Consider the following 25,222-nt stretch of genomic DNA (forward strand, 5'->3'; position numbering starts at 1 on the left):
AGAAGATTAACAGGCTGTGACATCGCAGAACAGTCATCATTGATGTACACAGATGTACTTTTGCCCAAAGTCTGAAGTTTGGTATTCTCCGAGTACTTCTTTTACCTAAGAAGTTAATGTGCTACGAAGCAGTAAAATAATACCTTTTATTGAAATATCATTTATTTTTAGATAAATTGTTCGGAATACATTAAATTAAACAATCTGAATTGCAAACATTTTAAAACGAAAACAAAATATTTGGTAACATGCTTAGTTACCATTTGTAATCTAGATAATTATTATATCTTATTTTTCAGTTTGCTCATGTCTTGTTTTATTGACACGGCAACTTTTTACTAAATTATATTTTGGTTGTGCTCTACAACCACGAACATATTTGTACAATGCTTCATCATGCAACTATTACTATTGCAATTTTAGTTACAAAGAAACAATTATTCTATTCAAGTAGAAAGTATTGTTCAACCAAACCTAATTCAACCACAGCAGTCCAGACATTGGCCATTTAAACAAAAATGTATATCGTGTTTAATTAATTTTCCTTCTCAAGTCCAGGCATATCTGAAATTAAAGAGAACATAAAATCACCATCTTGAAGTTATTATTTAGAATTGGGTTTATGGAGCATAAAATAAAAAATAAAATTATAATCCAAACTTTTATGTAAATTAAAGTCAACTTGAGTTAATTGATTTTCAGGTATTAGCTAGGTATATGAGCGCTATTACTGCACGGTAGTCACGGTATAGCGTAAGCAGATATAGCATAACACAGGTGGACATTTTCTCCAACTCAACCTCAAGCCAAAAACATGCCTTCAACCTCACTCGCCTTGATCCTCAAGAACTCTCAGTACTCCTCAACCTGACTCGCCCTCGCTCTCTGAGCCCCTCAACTGACTCTCTTAGTCCCTCACACATTGGTTTTGTGCGTGAGAGAGGTTGAGCAGAAATCTCAGGAAGGTCCTTTGACCTATGCGCGTGTTAACTTGAAGCGTGGAGGAGCTCTCCATTCGCGTGGACTTAAGATACTGAAAACAAATGAACTTGAAGAAAATGAAGAGTTTAGAGTAATATAAGGTCTAGGTAGATTAGGAGGTGAACGGAAGTAATTCTAATTGGAGGGTTGCACCAATTACTACCAAAATAACCAATCATAATGAAACTCTTCAAAGTGGTATGTGACAGTATTCTTTACCCCAGACAACGCTGATACATAGAAGGGAGAGTGGGGTATTTTAAAGAAGGTCGCAAGTGGAATAGAGGACAAAAATATCCTTCCCTTCTCCGGCCTTCTCTGTTCTTTCCTACTTTGAAAATGTTATATTGTTTTGCTTGGTGAACCCTTTTGCTTCAACCTTCAGAAAATCAACTTAAACTTACTTTTGCAAAGCTCTGCTTTCTTTTAAGCCCCAAACAGAAATATGATGGCAGAACGTTTCGGAATGTGTTGCTATTTTAACTGCTAGCTCCTCATTTTAGATAGTGTATATTTACAACGAAGGGGGGTGCACGTGCTCCTTTGAGACATTTTTATGATGTTATATCGTCGGTCTTTATATTTCCCTGCATGCTCTCTTACATGATCATGTCAACACTTCATTTTTTGTTCTTATTGCAGATAAATGTTTTTTCGTGTTACACTTCTGGTTGCATATTTATGATCAATTACTTCCCACTCATTTATATTATTTCTCAGGTAAATTAAAACAGATGTCATATACAATTTATTAATAGATAAAACTGACAACTCTTTATAACGAGTTTCTAAATTTAGTCTTTCGGCTAGTCGTTTCTTAAGAAATATTCTCAAAATATTATTTTGTTGTATAAATATTGATTTAAGTGTGTAGACTAAGCAGTACCTGAATTTAATATACTCTGTACAAGATCATGATACCTACGTAACATTTCTAAATTAACAACATTTCTCAGTTGGACAAAATTTGTGAGATAATTTTCTTAAAACTTTAATGAAATATTGAACAAGGTAATTTCACTTTAAATGTTTATCAATGTATATTCCTAAATATTTTACGTTTTCTTCTCTAATAGAATTTTTACATTGACATGTTTTAGTACTTTCAAAATTATGCAATTTTTGGTGACTTCTTCGTTAGTTGTCCAATAGAAGTAGGTGAGAATGTCAAATCAGCATTAAGTATTAACATATTATTACTAAGCCATGACGGAGATGATGAGAAATCTATATTTTTATGAGCACTGATTCGACTCTTCCCATGTCTTGCCAGCTACAGTTAGGAAAGTATCATCAGCGAAATATTGTATATGCCCATCTATTTCTAGGTTATATATATCATTAATAAATATGAAGAATATACTGGACCTAGGACTGTTCCTTGTACCACTCGATAATATACAGTTCTACATTCACTTCGACACTTTCCAATTTGGATCATCTGTTTTCTGTTACTTAAATAGCTACCAAACCAAGATAACGATATACAACCTACTCTCAAGTTTGTATAGCAGAATTTTGTGTGATAATTTATCAAATGCTTTAGCTAGGTCTAAAAATACTGTAATTATATTTTCGTTATTATTAATAAATACTGTTACTTACATATATCATCTGATGTAATGCTACCAGTTCGGAATCCACCCTGATTCGTTGAAAAAGCACAATTTTGTACTATGAAAGCAATTATTCTATTTTTAAACACATTTTTCAAATACCTTGACACAATTACTAAGTACTGAAATTGGTCTATAATTATTTACATCTTTTTCCCCTTTTAATATAACTTAAGCCACAAGTGTGAAACTATAACATTTACTATTCTATGGGATGTATTGCACAATATTGTTAAAATCGAACATACAGTCTAAACTACCATTGGCATACAGAAGAGCTGCGACACATCAAGGCACAGATAGGACGAGATGTTGGATGCCCTCTTAGCCATGGCAAGCTAATAGATTATTAGATATTGCCAAAGACACCAAATGTAATTGGGGAAGATTTGTGGTGTTCAAAATGTTGTGCAATCGAGAATAAGAAGTGCTTGGTCGGCAAGCGCACTAGGCAAGAAGAAGTGAAAACATGTCCTTCAAAGAAGTGTAGGACATGACGCGTTTTTCTATTGGGAAATAACTCTGTACATTACCTACAGTAAAGAACTACATTCAATTCCAACTTATCCATGTACGTTTTGCTGGTAGAGGACGCTTCAATGTGTATTCAACACAAGCGGAAATAGAATTCGAAAGTACCTCACACTTGAACAACTGGTGCTGGACAGATATAGCGATAAAAAAGCTTGTTACGTCATCCAGTCTGTTGCCACGGTACTATAAGACATGCATGGATCTATCGTGATCCTGGAGCTGGAAGTGGAATTAATCTGACAAGAGGACATCTTGTCATTTGGCTCTCCATGTGCGGCATGCGAATACTTTCGAACACTGATCATTGTGGTCAAATCTATAATTTGTTTCTCACTGTTCGAAATGTTGTTTCCCAATCCATTGTAAATATGAGAATAAATAGTATCTTCTCTCGGTCTGTCATACAACAAGGTCGTTGGGATCCTCGTATATGTTGTTACATATATTACTTTCTTGGATTCATCGATTCATATGAACTGCCGCTGCATTCCGTCCAATATAGTCACCAATGTTGCAAACGAGTACTCCGCAATCGCGATATGCCACAGTTATTTCTCTATCAAAGACAGTAACCTGCTGGATTTGGTACTGCATTCGACAAGTAGACATTGACACACTGATACAGAAAGAATGACATTACGCCAACTTTCGACCATTACCAAAATATGATTTGCTTGTATTATCTACTTTCTGTTCCAGGGGACACGACCGGCATATATAACATATTGCAGAACCACACTGTTAATCATTTAAGGTCCACATATTCTAACTCCGCCATAGCCGCTCCTAAATCAGTGTTGAGAAAGGAAGAGTCCCACCACTTTTCATGGTTTCTCGTCCTTTATGAAAAGAAGTCGCTCCAATTAGGAGAAAATAGAATTTCCTTTGTGATACTTTGGTCTTCCTTATAGAATAAAGGGACTCATCTATTTTTAGAATAATATATCACTACCAGGGATGGAGAGGCTTCCCCAGCCTTCCACGCGGGCGACTAACAGGTTAATGGGTCCAGATTTTATGGTAACTTAGGATATAATTGGAGTAGGTGAAAAATGACCTCAGTTACCAAACGAGAGGTTTCATCTCGTCTCCAAAACAAACGATTAACACGTAAAACTGCAGGTCGGTCTTGAGATATAAACTAATGTAATAAAGGCTGCGATTGCCCATGTATCACGAAGAACAGTTGTGATACATAGTTCTTCAACATATCCATCCATTCGGTACACACTCTGCAAGTGTAGAATTAATCCGATTACCCTTCTTGCTGCTACATAATGTCCAATAGTGTGCTTTTGTATCAAAAATGTTAAAAGATTATCGGTTCTGAAATGAAAGATTGAAGAAAATTTGAAAAGCTAAAGTTTGTATCTACCTAAGCATATGACCGTTGAAATATCTATATTTTAAATCTTTTAAGCTGTGATATTTTCCATAACTCGAGTAAAATTCACAGACTACTTTTCTGACCGTGACCTGGCCATCACCGCCAGGAGGGTAGGAATTAAAATGCCAGCTTGTGAGCTTAAAATACCAACTAAGTAATACTTTTGCAAATGTGAGACTTTTACAGGCGGTATTCATGCGAGAAAGTATTTGATTAAAATTTTAACGTCAACTTCAGTTACATTTTATCCCCGTCCCTAGTCTTCAAATCATATAAATAAGGAAACATATGTAGTTTATTAATCTACGATATCAGAGCATTACAAACAATTTCTTATTGCATACTATAATAAGTGGAATACATACCGTTATTCGAATCCCAATCCTTGTTACGTATTATGATTCTTTTTGTGCCAGTTCCAATGACAGTGGTATGAATAGAATACGAACTTTTAGCAAGATATTTACTCAATTTTATCTCTGCCCAATCATCATTCGAAATGTAAATCGAGATTATCTAGAAAGAAAAAAAGAAAAGAAAAAGAATTTGAAATAATTTTGAAACATTACGAAAGTCTCTTTTCACATAAAACTATTCGATTCAATAAACACACAAACATTTTAAAAGACAATTTTTTTTAGAAAAAACGATAATTTTATTTTTTAAAGTGATAATCTTATGATGTAATATAATGTCAATGTGCACAAAGTATCTCTCTCGCCAATTTTATAAATACCTTTAATATTATGTGTAGTTTGTAGTGGGTGGTTTGTATTATTGAGAACCTAAAGAGGAGAGGCTGGGTTTCCGAGCGGGGGATATTTATCACTGAATTTCTAATAGTATATAAGACATTGAAACGTTGAAGGAGAACCGTTCTGTTTTGAAGGAAAGACAATGATATACTGACTTTTTTTAAGTACCTCATTTCGGTAACAAATTTTGATCTTAGCTGTATTGCATTTTGTGACGCAGTGTTGCGTTTGCATCCCATTTCTTTGATTTTGTGTCGCAAACTGCAACATGATCCTGATTGTTAAAAACACTGGCAGGTAAATATTGTATCCTAGGCTAACTTACGCTTGATCATGGGTGCCCGAAGGGGGGTAGGGTTAATATAGCAAACCACATATATTAAATACCAAAAATGCCAAACGAGATATAGCAAACAACGGAGATAGCCCCCCTAGAAAATTTTGTTTTTGCGCCCCTGCGCTTGATGATAGTTTCTTCTCTTCACGATTGTTTATATTGACGACAAATTTGTAGATCCACTTCAGCACGAACGAATATCGGTATAATTGTAGAGAATGACGAACACATTAAAATGAAAGAGCACGTTATCGAAAATATGGACATTTTCGACAATCCTATTGTTGAGTGACATTACGGTATCTATAATATGGTCATTTTCTATAATGTTATTGTTGCATTATGGATGTTTCAAAATAAGAAATCAGTACATTTTTAACGGCATGCGATATGAGGAAATGTACTTTTTTGCAAAATTGTGAATATAAATCGCAATCTAACAAGCGGAGTTAGAGGTGTAATTTGGATAAGAAAAAATGTACGCCTTATATTTGGGCCAATATGGTACGATGCACAGTTTGTTGTGTTTTCGCTGCTTAAAATTTGTTGTGCTTCCTCTGATTTATCATGAAATTCATATCAATTTTTATCACAGGAAAGAAACAAATTAAAACAATCTCCAACAAATCGAGGAATTTTACATCATATACCCTTTCTCATGAAGACAAGTTCGTTATAGTTTTGAAAAGGGAGTTTATTTACTTTATCTCTCAGGAAAGTTGCACAGGAAGGCAGTATTTGAATCCACTTCAGCAACATTTAGAAGTTTCGAAAAAGGTATCAGACCACATTGAAACCGCTTCATTAAAACAAAATTACGCCTTGATACAACGTAAGACTGCTTATATTTAAATGACTTAAGATTTTCTTTAATCTCCTGTCAGAACGGTTGAAATCGCACATATTTAAAATAGAAATCGGAAAATAATGATTTTGAAAAATTAAAACATCTATCCAAAAGTTAGATCAATTACAGAATGGTGTTTGCTTACCTTTATATTCATCTTTGTGATGGGGATATTTTTCAGAACTTTCAAACTGCCATTGTCCTTCATATTCAAGCTTAGATAATCTACGCAGGGGCAGTCAGCAGCAAGCAGGACAGAGTAAAGTGGGAAACACTGTGCTTCAAATTGTAATTCGGTATGTTTTTTATTTAAACCAGATTCAAGAACAACAAATTTGTCAATAACGCCTCTGCTTAAAGTTAACTGAAAATAAAACATACATATATTAATTTGATTATATTTGTGAATAGAAAAAACAGTAGTCTGAAAGACCGCAACCTTTTTTATCTTAGACTACAAGGTGTAAGATCGCTGTTGCTAAAACCTATGTGGAAATTTTCACTACTACATGTCCATTTGTTAAAGATAGGGTTGCCATATATCCGTGTTTTGTACGAACTGTTTGTAGTTTGGGGTCCGTGTCCGTTTCGTACAAAGCATCAAATAGGAAAATGTCCGTATTTGACAGTTTTTGGAGCTACAAGAAAAATTCCTAGTCGGGAATCACTAAAATCTCGGGCAAAAAGAATTGTCTTTATCATATAACTTATATTTTAGTTACAATTAATAAAATAGGTTATATTTTTAAAAAAAAAATTGTCTCCTTTTTCCATTCCAGAGTTCTTTTGGTTAGATTTAATATATGTGATTTAATTGCATGGTTTATATTTGTGTTAATGAAAAAAATATAAAACATGTTATTTTCCAATAGTGTTTTAAATATTATAGTATGCAATTGTGTAATAAACTAAAAAGGTGATTTTTAAGTAAGCAATTTCAAATACAAGGTTTTCATAAAGTCTGGACAGATTTAATTTGCTTATAATTTTCATAAAAATGCTCATAATGAAATCAAATAAAATGCAAACGGTAGCGGAAGGATTAAATTTTTACTTGGCAACACTGTTACATAAGCGGCAACTCTGAACACGTTGAGAGAGGAAGAGGGAGGGCAAGGGTCAGTTTCTTACCAAATTCCATCTAATGTTGTTTTCATTGTTGTTTCAATGTTGACTGTTAAAAGTAAGTTGTAAGCTGTATTGGTGTTTGTGTCTTTTAAAGAAATAAATAAATGAAAAACTCCTCTGAGAAGACTATTTTTTTACCGTGTCAAAGATGGTGTCGGTGAAAGAGAAAGCGCAATGTGTTCTCTGGTACGCAGAGCTAAAATCACCAATTCTGGTGTGTCGAAAGTTCACCAAAGAGTTCAAAAAGCCGGCACCGACTGAGAGTGCAATCCGAAAGTGGCATGCTAAGTTCTTGGATACAGGAAGCGTCCTGGACCGTGCTCGAAGTGGGAGGCCGCCAACATCGCCTGCAACAGTGAGCAGGGTAAGGGAAAGCATCATCAACAGCCCACAGAAGTCGATTCCTAGATGATCCATGGAGGTCTAGTTGGAGGTGAGGCGGTGAATGAACTGAGCTGGTGCAGATTACAGGTAAAAATTTAATCCTTCCGCTACCGTTTGCACTTTATTGGATTTCAATATGAGCATTTTTATGTAAATTATAAGCGAATTAAATCCGTCCATACTTTATGGATCGTCATTTTAAGGTTTGTCCGTATTTTGGATCAAAAAAATTATGCAACCCTAGTTAAAGAACTAATAATTTCAGGATTTATGATATGAATTTTACTTTTGGGGCCGCGGTAGCACAGTGGTAGAGCGTTCACCTCTGGTGCTTGGGGTCCCGAGTTCGATACCAGGGCCCGCCAAGTGAACTTTGTTTTGGGCAAACACCATGTGCGTGAATTTTCTCGGGGTTCTCCCGTTTCCTCCCACTTTCTTTATTATACCATTTCATTCATTCCTCATTATCACCGTCTCCTTTAGCCTAACCGGCATAACCGCGGAACGTAAAACTTAAAGATTTCATTTCATTTCATTTTGAATTTTACAGTTATTTGTAAGCAGTGTTGGGCAAAATCAATTGAAATCAATTGCAATTGATCAATCAATAGAAAGTAGATGCTCTGAAAATTAATTGCAATTGATTTCAATTTGTAATTGACAATGAATTTCAATTGCAATTGATTTCAATCATAAAATTTGCAATTAAATTTTCGTCAATTGTTAATTGTTAATTGGTCACCAGGCAATTGAAACTTTTAATTATTAATTGCAATTCACAATTGAAATTTGTAATTGTTAATTGTAACTGTTAATTGCAATTGAAATCAGCAATGAAAACAGAAGAGAAGAAGATGTGAGTATATTGTGTTTTCCACTTGTTACTGTTTTACATGTTTCAAATAAGGTACTTATAAGAAAAGCTGGATAACTACCATCCCTTCGCCTCCCTGGGAAGAAAGCCGTGAAACTAAGTATTTTTTAAATTATATTATGTTTATGGTTCTATCCCTCTCGAAAGAACTCTATATGCCCGTCATGCATACAATAGGAATGGGCACGAGCGAGTTCGAGCGAGTTTTCTTTAAAACTCGACTCGACTCTAAGCAAACATCTTTGAGCTCGACTCGAGAACTCGGCTCGAAAAAATTCCCCCAACTCGACTCGAATTCGGATGGAGTTTCCATCGAGTCCAGCCAAAACGAGCCAATCCAAGCTAAATCTTTTGTATAGTTCCAAGTACTACTCTCTTCAAATATCCTACATAGACAATATAATTATCAATGATACTACTACTGTTACTATAACTAATTATAATTATTATTATAACACCGTGTATCTGTATTAACATGGAATATAGGCGGTTTGTATCTGAATACAAAAAAAATTAGTTGACTGTCGATCTCGGTCGTCAAGAAATCTTCAGGAGGCAAGGACATCGGTCACGAGGTTCTAGGTTTGAGTTCGGGAGGAGCAAGTATTCGGGCTCGAGCCAAAAATTCTTAAAAGTTATAGGGCTCCAGCCAAACATGTTCAAAACTGCTCGACCCGGTTTTAGGGTTGTCAACGACTCAAGCGGCTCGCTCACAGCTCATTCACTTATCGAGCCGAACCGAGAAGTGAGCCGAGCCAACAGCTCATCCAACCGAGCCAGCTCGAGCCGAACCGAACCGAGCTGATTGCTTACCCCAACCAAGCCGGTTCGAGCCATCGGCTCAGTTAAGCTGACTCGAACCCAGCCTATGAACTCGTTTGAATGGAGCTGGTTCGAGCCATTGGTTCCATTCGAGCCGAGTCGATGACTCGTCCCTACCGAGCCGGCTAAAGCCATCGGCTCAATTGAGCCCAGTCGATGGGTCATCCCAACCAAGCCAGCTCATGCTGTACGCTCAGTTGAACCGAGCCGAGCCGAGCCGGTTGACATCACTATCCCGGTTGGGCTTCTACTTTGGCTAAAAAATTGGATCGTGCAGTTCTCAGCCTTGATGGTAAGAACTACAGTATATACTTATATAGGTGCTCACGGCGTCATTAACTTGTTCCCCCACCAACGAATTTCGAGGTACTTTTGTTTTGCATCTTTATTGCATGTTTTCTGTCGCTTTATGCGCCTATTCCCACACTTTGTGCGTCACCGGAAGTGGGTCTAAAAGAGCCTACAAATATGGCGGAACAAGTTATTGCTGTTCCGCCACCAATGGATTTCGAGGTCGTTTCCTTCACATCGTGTTGTGCCGTTTTGTGCGTCATGGGAAGTGGGTTAAAATGAGTCCCCAAGATGGGACGAAAATTAATCACTGTTCCGTCACCAACGAATTTCGAGGTCGCTTCTTTCACATCCTTTAGTGCCTGTATCTTCTCGTTTCGTGCCCCTGTTTCCACGTTTTGCGCGCCACCAGAAGTGAGTCAAAATGGGCCTCCAAAGTGTGACGAAAATGACCAAGAGTTCCGCCACTATCGAATTTCTAGGTCGTTTCTTTCGCATCGTTTACTGCCTATTTTTTAAAAAGTTTTCTGTGCCTACTTCCTCGTTTTCTGCATCACCGGAAGTGAGTTAAACGGGCCTTCAAAGTGGGAGTTAAATGACTCACTGCTCCGCCATTACCGAATTTCGAGATCCTTCCTTTCTCATTGGCTAGTGCCTGTTTTGTGCCGTTTTGTGCCCCTATTTCCACGTTTTGTTCGTCACCAGAAGTGTGTCAAGATGAGCCTCCAAGGTGTGACATAAATGACCCACTGTTCCGACACTATCGAATTTCTAGATCGTCACTTTCGCATTGTTTAATGCCTTTTTAAAGTTTTCTGCACCTATTTCTCGTCTTGTGCATCACCCGAGGAGAGTTAAACGGTCCTTTAAAGTGGGAGTTAAATGGCTTACTGTTCCGCCACTATCGAATTTCGGGGTCGGTTCTTTCGCATCGTTTAGTGCATGTTTTGTAAGTTTTGTGCGTCACCGGAAGTGGGTCAAGATGGACCTACGAATATAACGAAACAAGTTAATGCTGTTCCTCCACCAACGAATTTGGAGGACGTTTCCTTCACATCGTTTAGAGTGTATTTTGTACCGTTCTCTTCGCCTACTTCCACGTTTTGAGCATCACCAGAAATGCGCCAAAATGGTCCAAGGTGTGAGGAAAAAGAGCCTTTGTTCCGCCACTATCGAATTTGTAAGTCGTTTCTTTCGCATCGTATAGTGCCTGTTTTGTACCGTTTTGTGCTCCTATTTCCACTTTAGTGCGACAGCGAAAATGGGTCAAAATGGCCTACAAGTATAGCGGAATAACTTAATGCTGTTTCGTCACCATCAAATGTCGAGGTCGTTTCCTTCACATTTTTATGCATGATTTGTGTCGCTTTGTGCATCAGTGGAAGTGGGTCAAAATGGGCCTTGAATGTGAGATGAATATGTCTTTTTCTGCCATATTTGTAGGTCTTCTTTGACCCACTTTCGTTGGCGCACAAAACGTGAAAATATGTGCAGAAACGATACAAAACATGCACTAAACATTGCGAAGAAAGCGACCTCGAAATTTGATACTGGTGGGAGAGTGGGTCATTTTTCTTCCCATATTTTGAATGCCCATTTTGACCCACTACCATTGATTAATAAAACGTGGAAATAGGCTAACAAAACGGTAGAAAACACCACAAGGCGATGTGAAGGAGACGACCTCGAAATCGTTCCTGACGGAACAGCATTAACTTCTTCCGCCATATTTGTAGGATAACATTGACCCATTTCCGGTGACGACAAAACGAGGAAATAGGCGCACAAAACGACACAAAAATGGAAATTTAGCTTAATTACATGGAAATTTTAAGTTTGTAAGCTTAATTATATGGAAAATTTTATAATTTTTTTCCTTTACGTTGGTCTATTTTACGTTGATTTGGGACTTACAAATTTTATTATTTTTTCCACTGAAAAGTATCTATAATTCAACAAGGAAATAATTATCAATGATAATTATAATAATTATCTATATAAATGAATTCATTGTAATTTGGTCCATGACAAACACTTTACCATTTCGTACTAGCTGTTATGCCTGTTCTTCGCACGGATCAGATAAAATATCAATGTAAACAAACTGAACAACGGGAGAACAATTAAGAAAAATTTCTAAAAATTGGATATATTTTGTGTGAATATATATCCAACAACGTACATGTATTTTCATTGGGAAGGCCGATGGGGGTAAATTTGAACGTAAACACTATCAGGAGTGTCACTATACATCTGACCAACCCCGATAAATACGGATTCTACACAAATATTGTTCATTTTCTACTACTTTTACATGTCCCGGTGAACGCTCACTCAGACCTCCTTGGTTCGAATTGTGAAAAAAAAACCCTCCTCTAGCCCCCAGCCGATACCGCGAAAACTATGAATGTGACCCTAACATCTGTCATTTTCTACTACCTTTTACATATCCCGGTAAAAGCCCCTATGATCCTCTGGTTCCAATTTTGAAAAAACAACGCCTCTGTCCCGCAGCCGATGGGGGCTGTATTTGGAAGTCAACGCCTGTGGAAGTATCCCCACTCATCTCAGCGATAGCGAAAACTATGGATTTGACACTAATATCAATCATTTTTTATTATTTTTACATGTCCCGCAATTCCCCACCCCTGGCGACTCCCGGCCCGTATACAATGGTGGCTAAATTTGAAAATAATCGCTAATGAAAGTATCGCCATTGATCTCAGCGACCGCGAAAACTAGGATTTGACACGAATATCGGTCATTGTGGATTATTTTTACATGTTTCGTGATCCCTTTCCTTAGCTGATGGCAGCTCAATGTGAAAGTAAACGCAGTCTTGAGATTCACCATTGAGCTCAGCGACTCCGAAAACTATGTATTTGACATTAATATGGTCATTTTCGATTATTTTTACGTCTCGGAAACTCCCCCCTCTGGTGACTCAAGGTCCGCATACAACGGTGGATGAATTTGAAAGTCATCGCTAGTGGTAGTGTCACCATTGATCTCAGCCAACGCGCAAACTATGAATTTGACACTAATATTGGTCATTATGGATTACTTTTACGTTTCGGTAGCCCCCCGCTCCATTGACCCACGGCCCGCAGCCGAATAGGGTGAATTTGGAAGTTAATGCGATCGGAGTTTTACCATTAATCTCAGCGACCGCGAAAACTATGAACTCGACACTGATATCGGCCATTTTTTACTACTTTTACTTCTTTCTTTTTTTAAAGCAATTTTTCAGGATTCCGATTCCAATTATTCTTGTTTCCTTAATTCTAATAATAATAATAATAATAATAATAATAATAATAATAATAATAATAATAATAATAATAATAATAATAATAACTGTTTGTGCCTCATCTTTAATAAGTCCTGATATAAAGGAAAAGGTTTAACAGATCATTTTGACATCTCATTACTATTGGAAAGACTTAATTTATCGGCGCCTGCTGTTCAAATTGATAATCATACAGTTCAAACTGAAAATAACAAATGTGACATTAACATTGTTACCGATTTTAGTGACCAAATACCTCGACCAATACACACAAATAGTGTTTTAGTGTCATTACACACAATTAGTGTACATTTAGTAAACACAGTTATGGCACTTTCTACCCGCTGTGAGGGAAGTGATAATGACAGTTTGATCCTGCTTAGCCTGAACAGAAGTATAGTGCTATTACCATTTCATTATATATTTATATATATCAAAACAATTGTTTTTAGAGATGTTATAGCATTTCAAAATGTTTTTAACAGTTCTTACAGTATAATGTGTTTTCAAGTGTATCAGTGTTTCTGTGAAACTTCATTTCAGTTCATTACAAAGGATTTTTTTTAAAAGTAATCTTGTAGATTATTTTTTTCCAGTGTGGGGGGTGTAAGAATACCCACATCACAACATGTTTATGAACGACACGCGCTAACGTTTACAAACAAGCAGACGATACACTGAACAGAAATACACAAAGATCAACACGATGGGAACCGAAAGAGGACGAGCCACCTGAAGTTGGTCTATAAATGAGGAACCACAGATTAAGGAGATATCAGTTGACCACTTATCGGTTACTCACAACACCTCTGGAGGTCGCATTGGACTAAGGTTCTCTACCTATCTTAACATCCCCTGGAGGCTGCTCTGAAGCGAAGGTTATTCTTCATCACAAACTAATCCTCATGAGGCTGATATTAGCCGAGGAGTTTTCCTAGGACCGTAACCTGAAGTCGCTACAAAACACCTCGGTGGCTGCCATGAGCTATTTTGTACGAGAAGGGCTAGGTTTTCGGTCCGTTATTGATTCTACCTACACAAAAATATTGCCTGGCGGGAGCTCATGTGGTTCGGATTCCACGTTAATCAGTAGGTCCACGTCTCATATAGCCCCGCTGCTGAACGGGACGTAAAACTCAAAACAACTCAACTCAACTCAACAAAAATATTGGAAGAAAAAGGTGCATAACAGACAAAAAGGGGCATTCAGATCCTGACAAAAAAACGAGAACATGGGTGAACATCGAAAAAGAAGTGGTGTCGTGGAACAAAGTCTCTTGATGTAAGTTGTATTTTTCCTTTTTATATTAAAACACTTCACTTTAGAGTCCAAAGCTTGACGTAATTGCAGAAAGTTGTCTTTTATATTAGTTAACTTTTTTTCTGATATCATTTATCTTATAATTATATGTAAATAAAACTGTATTTTCTAGAGAAAAGGAAACAAATGAAAACGTTTTGCCTTTAATTTTATCCAGTATCTAATTCAATTAAGGACAGGTAGAGATACTTGTCTTTCGAATATCTTTCTCCCTTGATTATTTCGAAAATGAAAATCCTATCAAACCCATTATTTAAACGTACATTTTTGAAAAATTAGGATCACGCAATGGAACTTATCATACTGTGTTGTCACTACGTTCGTTCGTTACTACGCACGATAACGCTTGAAAGAAAATGAGTTTTGAATTCTGTTTTCTTTTGCTGTTAATAGGCAGAATGATTATTTTGACCAACTTTGTTAAGGAAGTTAATTCCTTAACATTTTAACTGGTAAGACGACTTTAACGGTAGCTATCTATATTCCATATCCTATTCATATAAGTACCGTGTGTTTCTCTTTATTGCATTTAACAGAATTATTTAAAGCTTGGTGTTGATAAGCAGTACAACAGTGGCTCTGACATTACTGCTGATCACTGAGCTGTAAGTTATGGCATATGACGGATCATGCTGTACATTCGTTTCCCAGAGAGTAACAGAGTATTATCACAGGGGAGCGCTATCGCTTTGGGAGCCCTATTTCTACCATAGTCTAAATCATAGATGGACAATTGACACATCAGACAGGTTTAGCGAACCTCCCATCCGGACTCTCGCAACGTCACTATACGACCATATTCTAAGTTATTTAATTGCACAATAGGATCTCGCTAGCATCGCCTTCGCTTTGTAGACAGGACTACCGATTCCCACATATTCCACACACAACTGGTTGCTAGGTTTTGTTCAACGACATTCGAAATGTTGGCAGCTTGTCCTCTACAGACACGGCTAGCCTACATTCTACTGACCCAAGTAACCAAAATAGTAGGCCCAATATATGTTTAAGTTGATTTTTGTACATAATACAATTTAAGAATCAAATTCGTTGATTTCTAACAATAAAATTTCATTTATATTTTAACTACAATTTATAGTTGCTAATTTCGTTGAATTCAAAAACCAACATTCACCGTATGACCAACGTTTATTTTCGGTGGATTAAGTTGCAAATTGGACATCAATTTGGTTTCTTTTGGTGAAAATTGGTTGGTTGAATCTAGTGCGTTAAAGCGGACATCATCAAAATCTTATCTAGCAACCTTGAAAAATTGTGATTCTACCAAGCATTAACCGTTGACAAACATTCATTTCGTTGCTAGTACGCCGAAATGTTCCAACTAATTTCAGCTATCCTCTATTTACACCTTCTATGATGTGAATATTGTTCGAATTGGATCATTTATGTGGAACGGTTTTAAAAGTGTTATATAATTCATGATTTTTACCTTTCGTGGGTACTTGGTTAGTGCAAGACAGACATTTGCAACTTTAGCTGTTCTTGTTAACCTCAGATCATCCACGATTTCGGGATCAGGTTCAATCAACAATCCTTTCCAACCCATTTCTCGCTCCAAATACTGAGAGTCATCATCATCTCCAGCGACTACAAAGAATCCATTAGTCTACAAAGAAAGATAGAAAGGATTGGTTTTCTTAGTTAAATTCAGCGATTTATTTCTCTTCACATTCTTTGTCTACATAAAAATCAAATATTGTATGCTTAAAACTATCACGTGCTAATGCTGCAGAGGGATTGATATCGTAAACAGTCGGGATATGTGTAACTCTTAGCACAGTACCCATTAGGTTACTTGAGTTTAACGTCCCTTTCAGCAGCAAGGCTATATGAGCCAGTAGGTTACTGTACACGCATGCGTGTCAGAGGTAACAAAACACTGAAAAATAACACATAACTACAATGAGCTAATTTGGTTGTTCTTTGTCAACTTATATCACTTTCTTAACCATCTTGTTAGTCTATTAGATTTAAGGTGTACAGAAGTGTTCTTATGTAAGTTACTCAATTCAGTATACTCTAAAAGCATGGCATGTAATGTTGTGTCATAGAGTTAGCTGATCTTTCAGAGAGAAAGAAAGGAAGATTTTACGATTTTTAGGGAAGACATGTAATATTTAAAATTTACATACACCAATACATATATGATTTCACATAGGAACGTAGAATAACGAATTGGAAACAGTTTCATTAAAGATAACTGCAATACATAAAACACAAATGTATATTACAGTATTATCTGGTGCAAGCTTATGTGATTCGATCCGACGTTAAGCTGTAGGACCTTGTCTTATATATCCTTTGTGCTCAAAGGGACGCTAAATTTAAATCAAGAACGAGTATAGTACGCAAATCTTTACAGCCTTAAAATATATTTTAAATGAAGACTGTATCTTAATAGTCTCATATTCTTTGCTATACTTTTCAGAAAGCTTCACAAGACATATCAAAATTCTCAACCATTTGAACTTCTGATGGTGTTGACAGACGAAGACTAAGGTGATTAAACTTAATAATTCTTAAACGTGAGGTTGAAGTATCGGTTAGATAGATATCATATACTATAGTGTAGAGTAGACTACCTCCCTGCCAACAGGGATTTCTATTAAAATACATATTTAGTATTTAAATTGAAAAATAAAAGTGAAATATTGATACAAAATTCAATATCAACGAAAAAGTACTATGAGAATTCTATCTACAAAAAATCTTTATACAAAGCCCATTTAATAAATAACCGAAAAATTTGTATAAAAAATACAAAACTTCGACAAAGCTTTTGATTCTTTGTTATTTTTTAGTGGTATCTAAGAACTATTATCAGATGGGCCTAGCACGCCTGCCTCGCAAACGAGATGCTGGGAATCAGTGAAACAAGATGGTGGCATCATCGCAGATTTGCACCAATAGAGAAGTGGAGAAGCGGAATGTCATTACATTTCTGTTAGCCGAAGGGTTAAAACCAATCAAATTTCACCGTCGGATTGCAGTGCAATATGGTGAAAGTTGTTTGAGTCGAACACAAGTGTAGGAGTGGGCAGATAAGTTCAAACGGGGTGTAACAAATGTTGAATATTCACCACGTCCAGGGTGCTCTGTCTGTGTAGTCATGGAGAAAATCATTGCGAGAGTTGATACTTGAAAACAGGCGCATTACAGTGAGTGATATTGCATTAAAAAAGAACATTAGTGTCGGATCAGCCCACCATATTGTTCGTGACGTACTGATGTTAGCTGAAGGTTTCAACCCTTCTGCTAACAGAAATCTAATGACTCTCCGCCGCTCCACGTTGGTGCATACCCGCAAGAATGTCGCCATCTTGTTTCACTCATTTCCAGCATCCTGTTCGCGAGGCAGGCGTGCCAGGCCCATCTCATAATATTTCTGGAATACCACCAAAAAATAACCAGGAAATACAAACTTTGTCGAAATTTTGTATTTTTAACAACTTTTCCGATTATTTATTGAATGGATCTTGTACTATACTGCAGACAACGGATATCTATACAGTTAGAGAAGGAGGACTGAAAACTTATGCATCGTAACACCGATTACTGCAAAGCTTAAATAAAAGGAGAAAATACCGAGTACTGAAGCAGATAAACTGGGTTTATTACCAGGCCCGACGAGAGGGTGGGAGAGTTGGATCTTTTCCCCCGGGGCTCGGACTGCTGAGAGGCCCGGCGAATACAGAAAGTGTTATAAACTTTGTGCTAAAAAGAATATTGTTACAAATATTTTCCATTCCATTAAAAACATGTTTACCTTAATATCGTTTAATGTTTATTTATTTATTTATTTATTGTGTTTGATTGTTAGGTTGTTTACTATTAGTTCTTGATTCTTTTGCTATATATATGCACCAAATACAGAGAAAGATACTTAAAATCACTTCCTCTATTAAAAGAAAATATTTCCCTTCTGAGAAGAAAGAGGAAGCAGCAGCACAGTGTACAACAGAAATGCCTCTCACAAAACACAAACACTGAGCCCATGGAGTGAAAACGGTTAGCTTTCTAAATTTTAATCGTACGGTTTCTGGGTTTGGTAATTGATGAACAACAGAAAGAGAAGTATACACTCGAAGAATGTTTCCCAGCCTTTGCGGATTGTAACCAGAAAACTGGAGGGGCAATAGCAGATCTCATTTACGTTACCCTAGAAAAGAATAACATTCCGCGAGTGGACAGTACAAGTGTGCGCAAAGTCGGATACTCAAGAAAAATCCTCTAGGCTAGTTCTCTGCTTGTGCGTGCCATATCTTAAATCTTCTGGTGTTAAGGCAGCTGAGAGTTGTCCTGAAACTTAAAGTTTTGGTATACTTCAAAAGTTGTGTAATATATTCAGTTCTAATCCTCAGAGATGGGATTTAATTAGGAAAGCTGTTGGATACTCTCTTCAATGCATGTCAGATACACGTTGGTGTCCAAGCGTGTCATGTGTGAAGCCATTTGCGACTAATCTTTCGGGGGTAAAAGAATGTATTAGGGATCTGAAAGAGCTCAAACTGAGTACTAACACTCTGTATGACATAAACGAGATTGAAAGTTACCGAAGCACGTTTGAGTGTATACTTATGTTGTCAATATGTTTTAAAACACTGACAGCCATCAACTACAGGAACGTTGTCTTGCAAGCAAGAGAAGTTACTTTGATGTTGAAGTTGACAATATCAAGCTTGAAAGAAGATCCAATACTACTACGCAGTAAATGGGAAAACATTTTGCAAGAATATAAACTTGTGAGCAGATATCTAGGGAGGATTTTCCAGAAAAGAGCATAATCAAGAAACGTTTAGCAGACGAAACTGTCGAAGAACAAGAAAGAAAGAACTCCGAAAAAATTTCATTATTATTATTATTATTATTATTATTATTACTATTATTATTATTATTATTATTATTATTATTATTATTATTATTATTATTATTATTATTATTATTATTATTATTATTATTATTATGGATTGCGTTACACTTAACCTTAAATACCGCTATAAGGCAATACATGATCTAAACAAAAAAAAATCGATTTATTGTGGAAGTATCCAACGTGGTTAGAACTATACAGCGATGATGTATCAGATGATATCAATAATGAAATGGTTTATCTACAACCGATTCAATCTGCCAATTTCAGTGCTACTATGACACCATTTTAGTGGCTCACCACAATTCTTGACTAAAAACTAATCGACATTTTTATCCGAATGTTATTATTGCTCTTCGTATTTTTTGTATTCTACCAGTGTTTGTGGCAGAGGCTGCAAGATCGTTTAGTGCACTTGCAAGAGTAAAGAATGTCCTTCGGTCATCGATGACTCAGCAAAGATTATCCGACTCTGGAACTCTTGTAATGTAGTCTACTTTAACCAGTTAGCTAAATTTTAGTGATAGCATAGATACATTAGCTAGCAGGAAATCAAGAAAGGCTATTTTGTAAATTACGAAGTGTAACTCTAGTAATGTAATTAGTATATGTATTTTGTGTAGTTTTAGTATAATGTAACTAGCAAATATAAGGTGCCTAGTATCAAAAACCGCCATACTTTTTTTAAAGCGAAATTGAGTTATATATCGGTTGTTATATGTTTGATCTAAAGTAATTCCACGGAAACAGTATCTTGTTTAAAAGTTCAATATTTCATATGAAAAAAACTAGTTCAAATGTGGGACTTCATAAGCATGTATATGGAGCTTCACTGCAAGTTTTACGAAATCACTCGAAACTAAGCGAAACGGATGTGGCGGATTTTAATACTACTTGACTCATATATGAGAATATAGTTTGCCAGTTTTTATACCGGGTCCGATGGTAACTGAACCCCAGGGCCCGAGTTAGCTCTCGACGGGCCTGTTCGTTACCCACACTGCGAGTCTCTCATAATAAGAAGTAATGAACTGAACTGAAAGACAAAGAGGTCTACAGGCTAACGCGCGTGTATTTGGTGCAAGTGGTCCGGGCTTCGATTTCCGATGGAAGATCACAAAAATTAAATTTGGTCATTATTCATATTCAGTAGTCACCCATCTTCTTTAGCCTAAAGGGGCATAATCGTCTGACATTAAACTAATGTCATTTTGTTTCTTGTTCAATAGGGTACTGAAGTAGCTACGAATGCGTATAATTTGTTCAAAACAACGTCAAATCCATGTTAGTTATTGTGTGATTAGCAACTTATTTATTTCGAAAAGATATTTCAAAGTCCATTCAGGTCGTTATTATTGAATGTGTAAAAGAAATAAATATATATTTACTTATTCCACACGGTGTTTTAAATTAGATACTACCATTTACGACTAAACTGATTTACGACACAGCAGTCGTAAACGAAGACGACGGTAAATTGACCACTAACTGTAAAAACATGCTGTTTGATAAACAATTTAAATTTTGCATGTGTTCTCTGTGGTCTTCTAAAAAGAAAAATCCTGTCCATGCAGTGAACTAAAATAATAATTATAGTATGACCTTATCTTTGAACATGCGGCTGACAAATCCTTCCTTTGGTATCTTAGTGATAGATGGATTTGGTTTCGAAATCGATGGCTTCATTGGCTCCAACAAATGAACCGTCTGTATGTATTTAATAATACGTTCATCATCTTGAGCAGGAGGACCTTGAAGTATTTCTGCAAGCTCAAATACACTTTCTGAAACACAAATAAAAATATCTTTATTTGTCGTTCGTTAACTAGTTACTTTTACAACTTCATAAAGTGTATATATATACTACTTTTCTAAGTACCTTGAAGTTATAATAGATAGCCACATACAAAGATTAAAAACAACGGTGAAATGTCATTGCATAGTCTTGGTTTTTCTTGTAGTTTCATTTCTTTTATTGATTTGTTTTTATTTTTGTGGTAGATTTCTCTCTGTCCTTAAAGTGAGAAAAGTACAGGGTGGACAAACATGATAACAAACATTAATAAGAAGAAACCAAAGAATGATAGAAGCATGCGTTCTGAAAACACTGCTTGTATGTTACTTCAAGATTTTCCACAGCCTGTCTTGCTATCCACTGCAGCTGACCGCAGCGCGACAGACTTTTGTTTTAAAATGGCGTCAGCACAGCATAAAACAAAGTGTGAGATGTGATATCCTGAAACAAAATCTCCCATCACAGTACAACGAACATTCAGGAGAGAATATGGACAGCAGCCACTAGATGCTAAGAGCATAAAAGAATGGTATAGCAGGTTTATTGCAACAAGAAGTGTTTTATATCGTGATAGAAGCAGTAAACCGAGTTGTAGTGAAAAACGTGTGGAAGCTGTTCCTGTTGCTTTAATCCGAAGTCCACGGAAATCCGTGCGTTGTGCATCAGTGAATTGGATATCCCGAAGTCAACTGTATTTAAAAAAAAAATTTACACAAACGCTTGAAGTTATACGAATATAAGGTACAGATTGTTCATGCCTTAACAGAAGAAGACCGTTCCCGACGCACAAGTTTTGCATGTGACATCGCATGGACAACTAATGGAGCACATGTGGAATTACTCTAAATCAGATTTTAAAAAATGAGTTTTTATATTATTTGCCACAAACCTATGCTTCTATCATTCCTGTTTATAATGTTTGTTATCAGGGAGAGCCTTTACGTCGAACTTAGGTAATTTCGTCACCGGAATTTTCGCCACCGGAATTTTCGTCACCGGTAATTTCGTCACCAAAATATTAGCACGTAGGTTATTTCGTCACCGGAAGTTTTGACATAGTAATTTCGTCACCTGTAATTTTGTTACCAAAATATTTGAATGTAGGAAATTTGGTCATGGTCATTTTTCCACCTTTGTTGAACTAAGTAGAGACAAAGTAAACGACCAAAACAGCTAATCTTATCTTAATCAAACTTGGAAAACAATTCAGTTGGTGTTCGACTCTGGAAAATCGATGTTTCGGATTCTCGACGCAAGAACAAACAATAATAAAAGAACATAATGTCAGCTTCAGCAAATGTTAAAAGCACAGGCAAAATGGGCCGCTAATGGATTTATATATCACTATTTACAAATTTTAAATTTTTCAAAATTTCAGAGCAGAAAATAGAAAAAATATAACTTGTTATAATGCAATAAGTGTTTTACATCTTGATTTTCTACTATTCATAACATGATAGGAAACAACAAGCAAAATTTTTTCAAACATTTAGTTCCAGTGTTATACGTTGTGCACAAAGACTGGAGCTGTTTCTACAAAATCTGAAACATTCTTCTAGTTTTCTTTTTTGGTGGCTGACTCACGCATCCTGATGTAGCGCAGTTGAAACCGTTGCGTCAACTTGTTGAATTAAGTACTATCAAAATAGTCCAGAAGTTCCAGCTCTTTCTCCAAAGCCTCTGGAATTCCTGATGCGCATCTTCTACGGGAAGAAATGCCAATCCATTCATTTTCTCGCATAATAGACGAAAATTTTCATTGCTCTTGTACCGTTCTGTGAATCCAATCTCTTGGTCCTTTCTCCACGCTTAGTGAGTCAGGTGAAAAAAAAAAAAAAAAAAAAAAAAAGCAATGCTGTACACGAGTTGAGTTTCCGAAAGTTGCCTTTAAAGTTTGCATTTCCTCTATCTCGAAATCCATAACCATAGTTACAGGGTCCGGGTATTCACTAAATTCACTGCACTGATGCACCACCGCAAAAAACAGTTCTTCATATGAATGTTGTGTCTCGCTCTGCATTAGGGCATACACCTAGTAAAGGAAGTCTCACTTCAAATAACATATAGGGCCTACGTTTTTTAAATTTTTTTTAAGGAGCCATTGAAAAGTAGTCCGTCCCCCATCCATGTTTCACTTCTGAATAGCTCCGTAAGGCTATATTTAAAGGAAATTGTTAGAAATATTTACAGTATATGTTTTTCTTCCTTTATATAAATTTGTTTTCTTTACATATATATCCAATAATAATTTGCCAATGTTTAATCAGAGTTGAAATATAACATTCTTCTTTCAATAGCTCCTAAAAAAGATCACTCTTTTCACATGACTCAGTTAACGTGGATGAAGGTCCAAGAGTTTGGGCTCAGAGAACGGTACAAGAACGATGCAAATTTCCGTCTAGTTTGCGGGAAAATGAACGGATTGGCATATCTTCCCATATTTGTTTGCAATTTTCTGTTCTGAAATTTTGATATTGGCGAAGCTTAATATTTGTAAATAGTGATAAACCCAATAGTTCCCCACGTTGCCTTTGCTTTTAACATTTGCTGAAGCTGGCACTATTTTCTTGTACTGGTGCTTGCTCCTGCGTCGAGTACCCGAAACTTAAATTTTGCAGAGTTCAACACCAACCGAATTGTTTTCCAAGTTCGATTAAAATAATGTAAGTTGTTTAGGTCATTTACTCTGCCTCTACTTAGTTCAAGAAAGATGAAAAAATAACCATGACAAAATTTCCTATTTGATAATATTTCTGACAGAATCACTAAAAACTTTTATCTATCTTATCTCAAATACGATATACAAAATATGTGACTATTTATTTAATAATAATAATAATAATAATAATATTTATTATTATTATTATTATTATTATTATTATTATTATTATTATTATTATTATTATTATTATTATTATATTTCGATTTGCTTCAGTTGAAGATTAAAGAAAGCAATTTCAAAAACGTTTTCGATTTATTCATTGTACTTGTATTATGTTCTAGAAAACACTGGTGATGAAATTATCATGACAAAATTTTCGGTGACGAAATTACCTATATGGTGACAAAATTACCGGTGACAAAATCACCGTTACGAACTTTCCGGTGACGAAATTACCGCCGCCCCTTTACGTCCACCCTGTATTTCAAAACATTGAACAATTTAGCTGGTACTTAAATTCCAGCTTCTCTATTCTACTAGCAGTATTTAAAAAATAATGGATGTTTAACATGGCTTTCTATTGGCAATGAATTTTAATTGACAAAAATCATTATCAATTTCTGTTCAATTGTTTTATCGTAATGTTCGATTAGATTGGTTGCAATATAGGCATATGACGTAAAGTTTAGCCATAGTCGTTGGTCTAGTATCAGCAGTGGCGTAACTAAGGGCGTATATATATACTAACAGAAGACAAAGTTATTCTTATTAAGAAACCTAAAGTTTCTACAAGGTGTCAACTAGGTTTCAAACAGACCTAACTTTTGTTTTGTTCCCAAGTGGCGGTGGAACCCGGGAGGGGACGCGGCGCGCTGATTGCAATGAGTCATTATTCAAAACTTTCACTAGGCAACTAGTTAGACAAACATTGCACTGATGATTGCCCGTGTATCGCCCAATGGGGATCCAGAAAGAGGACATGGGGTTCGCGCGCCCCTACATGAGGAGTAAAATATATAAATTAGTCAATAATGAAGCGCTTGTTCAAACGCTTTAGAAAAAAAATGTTTTAAAATTCCTCTCAAAAAGAAGATTGTGAGTGCCTTCTCCACTCATTCCAGATAATGTATGCGTTTCCAGTTCATGGTAATCCTGTATTATCTCGTGTTGAACAACATGGCTTTCCTCAATGCCGCCTCCAGAAGGGCGGAGATAAATATGTATTATGGGGCACTGCATTCCTCATTTTTAATTACCGAACTAAATATCGAGAAATGTCTCAAGCTTATTTTTCAGACCTGCGTCCCC

General features: G+C 36.2%; 1 protein-coding gene across 1 annotated transcript in view; it reads right to left on the reverse strand.

The window, feature by feature from the left end:
• Window positions 1-144: 144 nt before the first annotated feature.
• LOC145668164 (uncharacterized) overlaps window positions 145-25,222 on the reverse strand; it is a 29,204-nt gene continuing 4,126 nt past the window's right edge. Inside the window, exons 2-6 of the mRNA XM_081735778.1 lie at window positions 21,060-21,241; window positions 16,017-16,193; window positions 6,603-6,821; window positions 4,884-5,034; window positions 145-564 (exon numbers count right to left, since the gene is read on the reverse strand). Of these exons, the coding sequence (XP_081591904.1) occupies window positions 536-564; window positions 4,884-5,034; window positions 6,603-6,821; window positions 16,017-16,193; window positions 21,060-21,241 (758 nt within the window). The 3' untranslated portion in view covers window positions 145-535. The remainder of the gene's footprint in view (window positions 565-4,883; window positions 5,035-6,602; window positions 6,822-16,016; window positions 16,194-21,059; window positions 21,242-25,222) is intronic.

This window comes from Thermobia domestica, chromosome 1 (genome assembly GCF_964235325.1).
Source record: "Thermobia domestica chromosome 1, izTheDome1.hap1.1, whole genome shotgun sequence".
Taxonomy (NCBI): Eukaryota; Metazoa; Arthropoda; class Insecta; order Zygentoma; family Lepismatidae; genus Thermobia; species Thermobia domestica.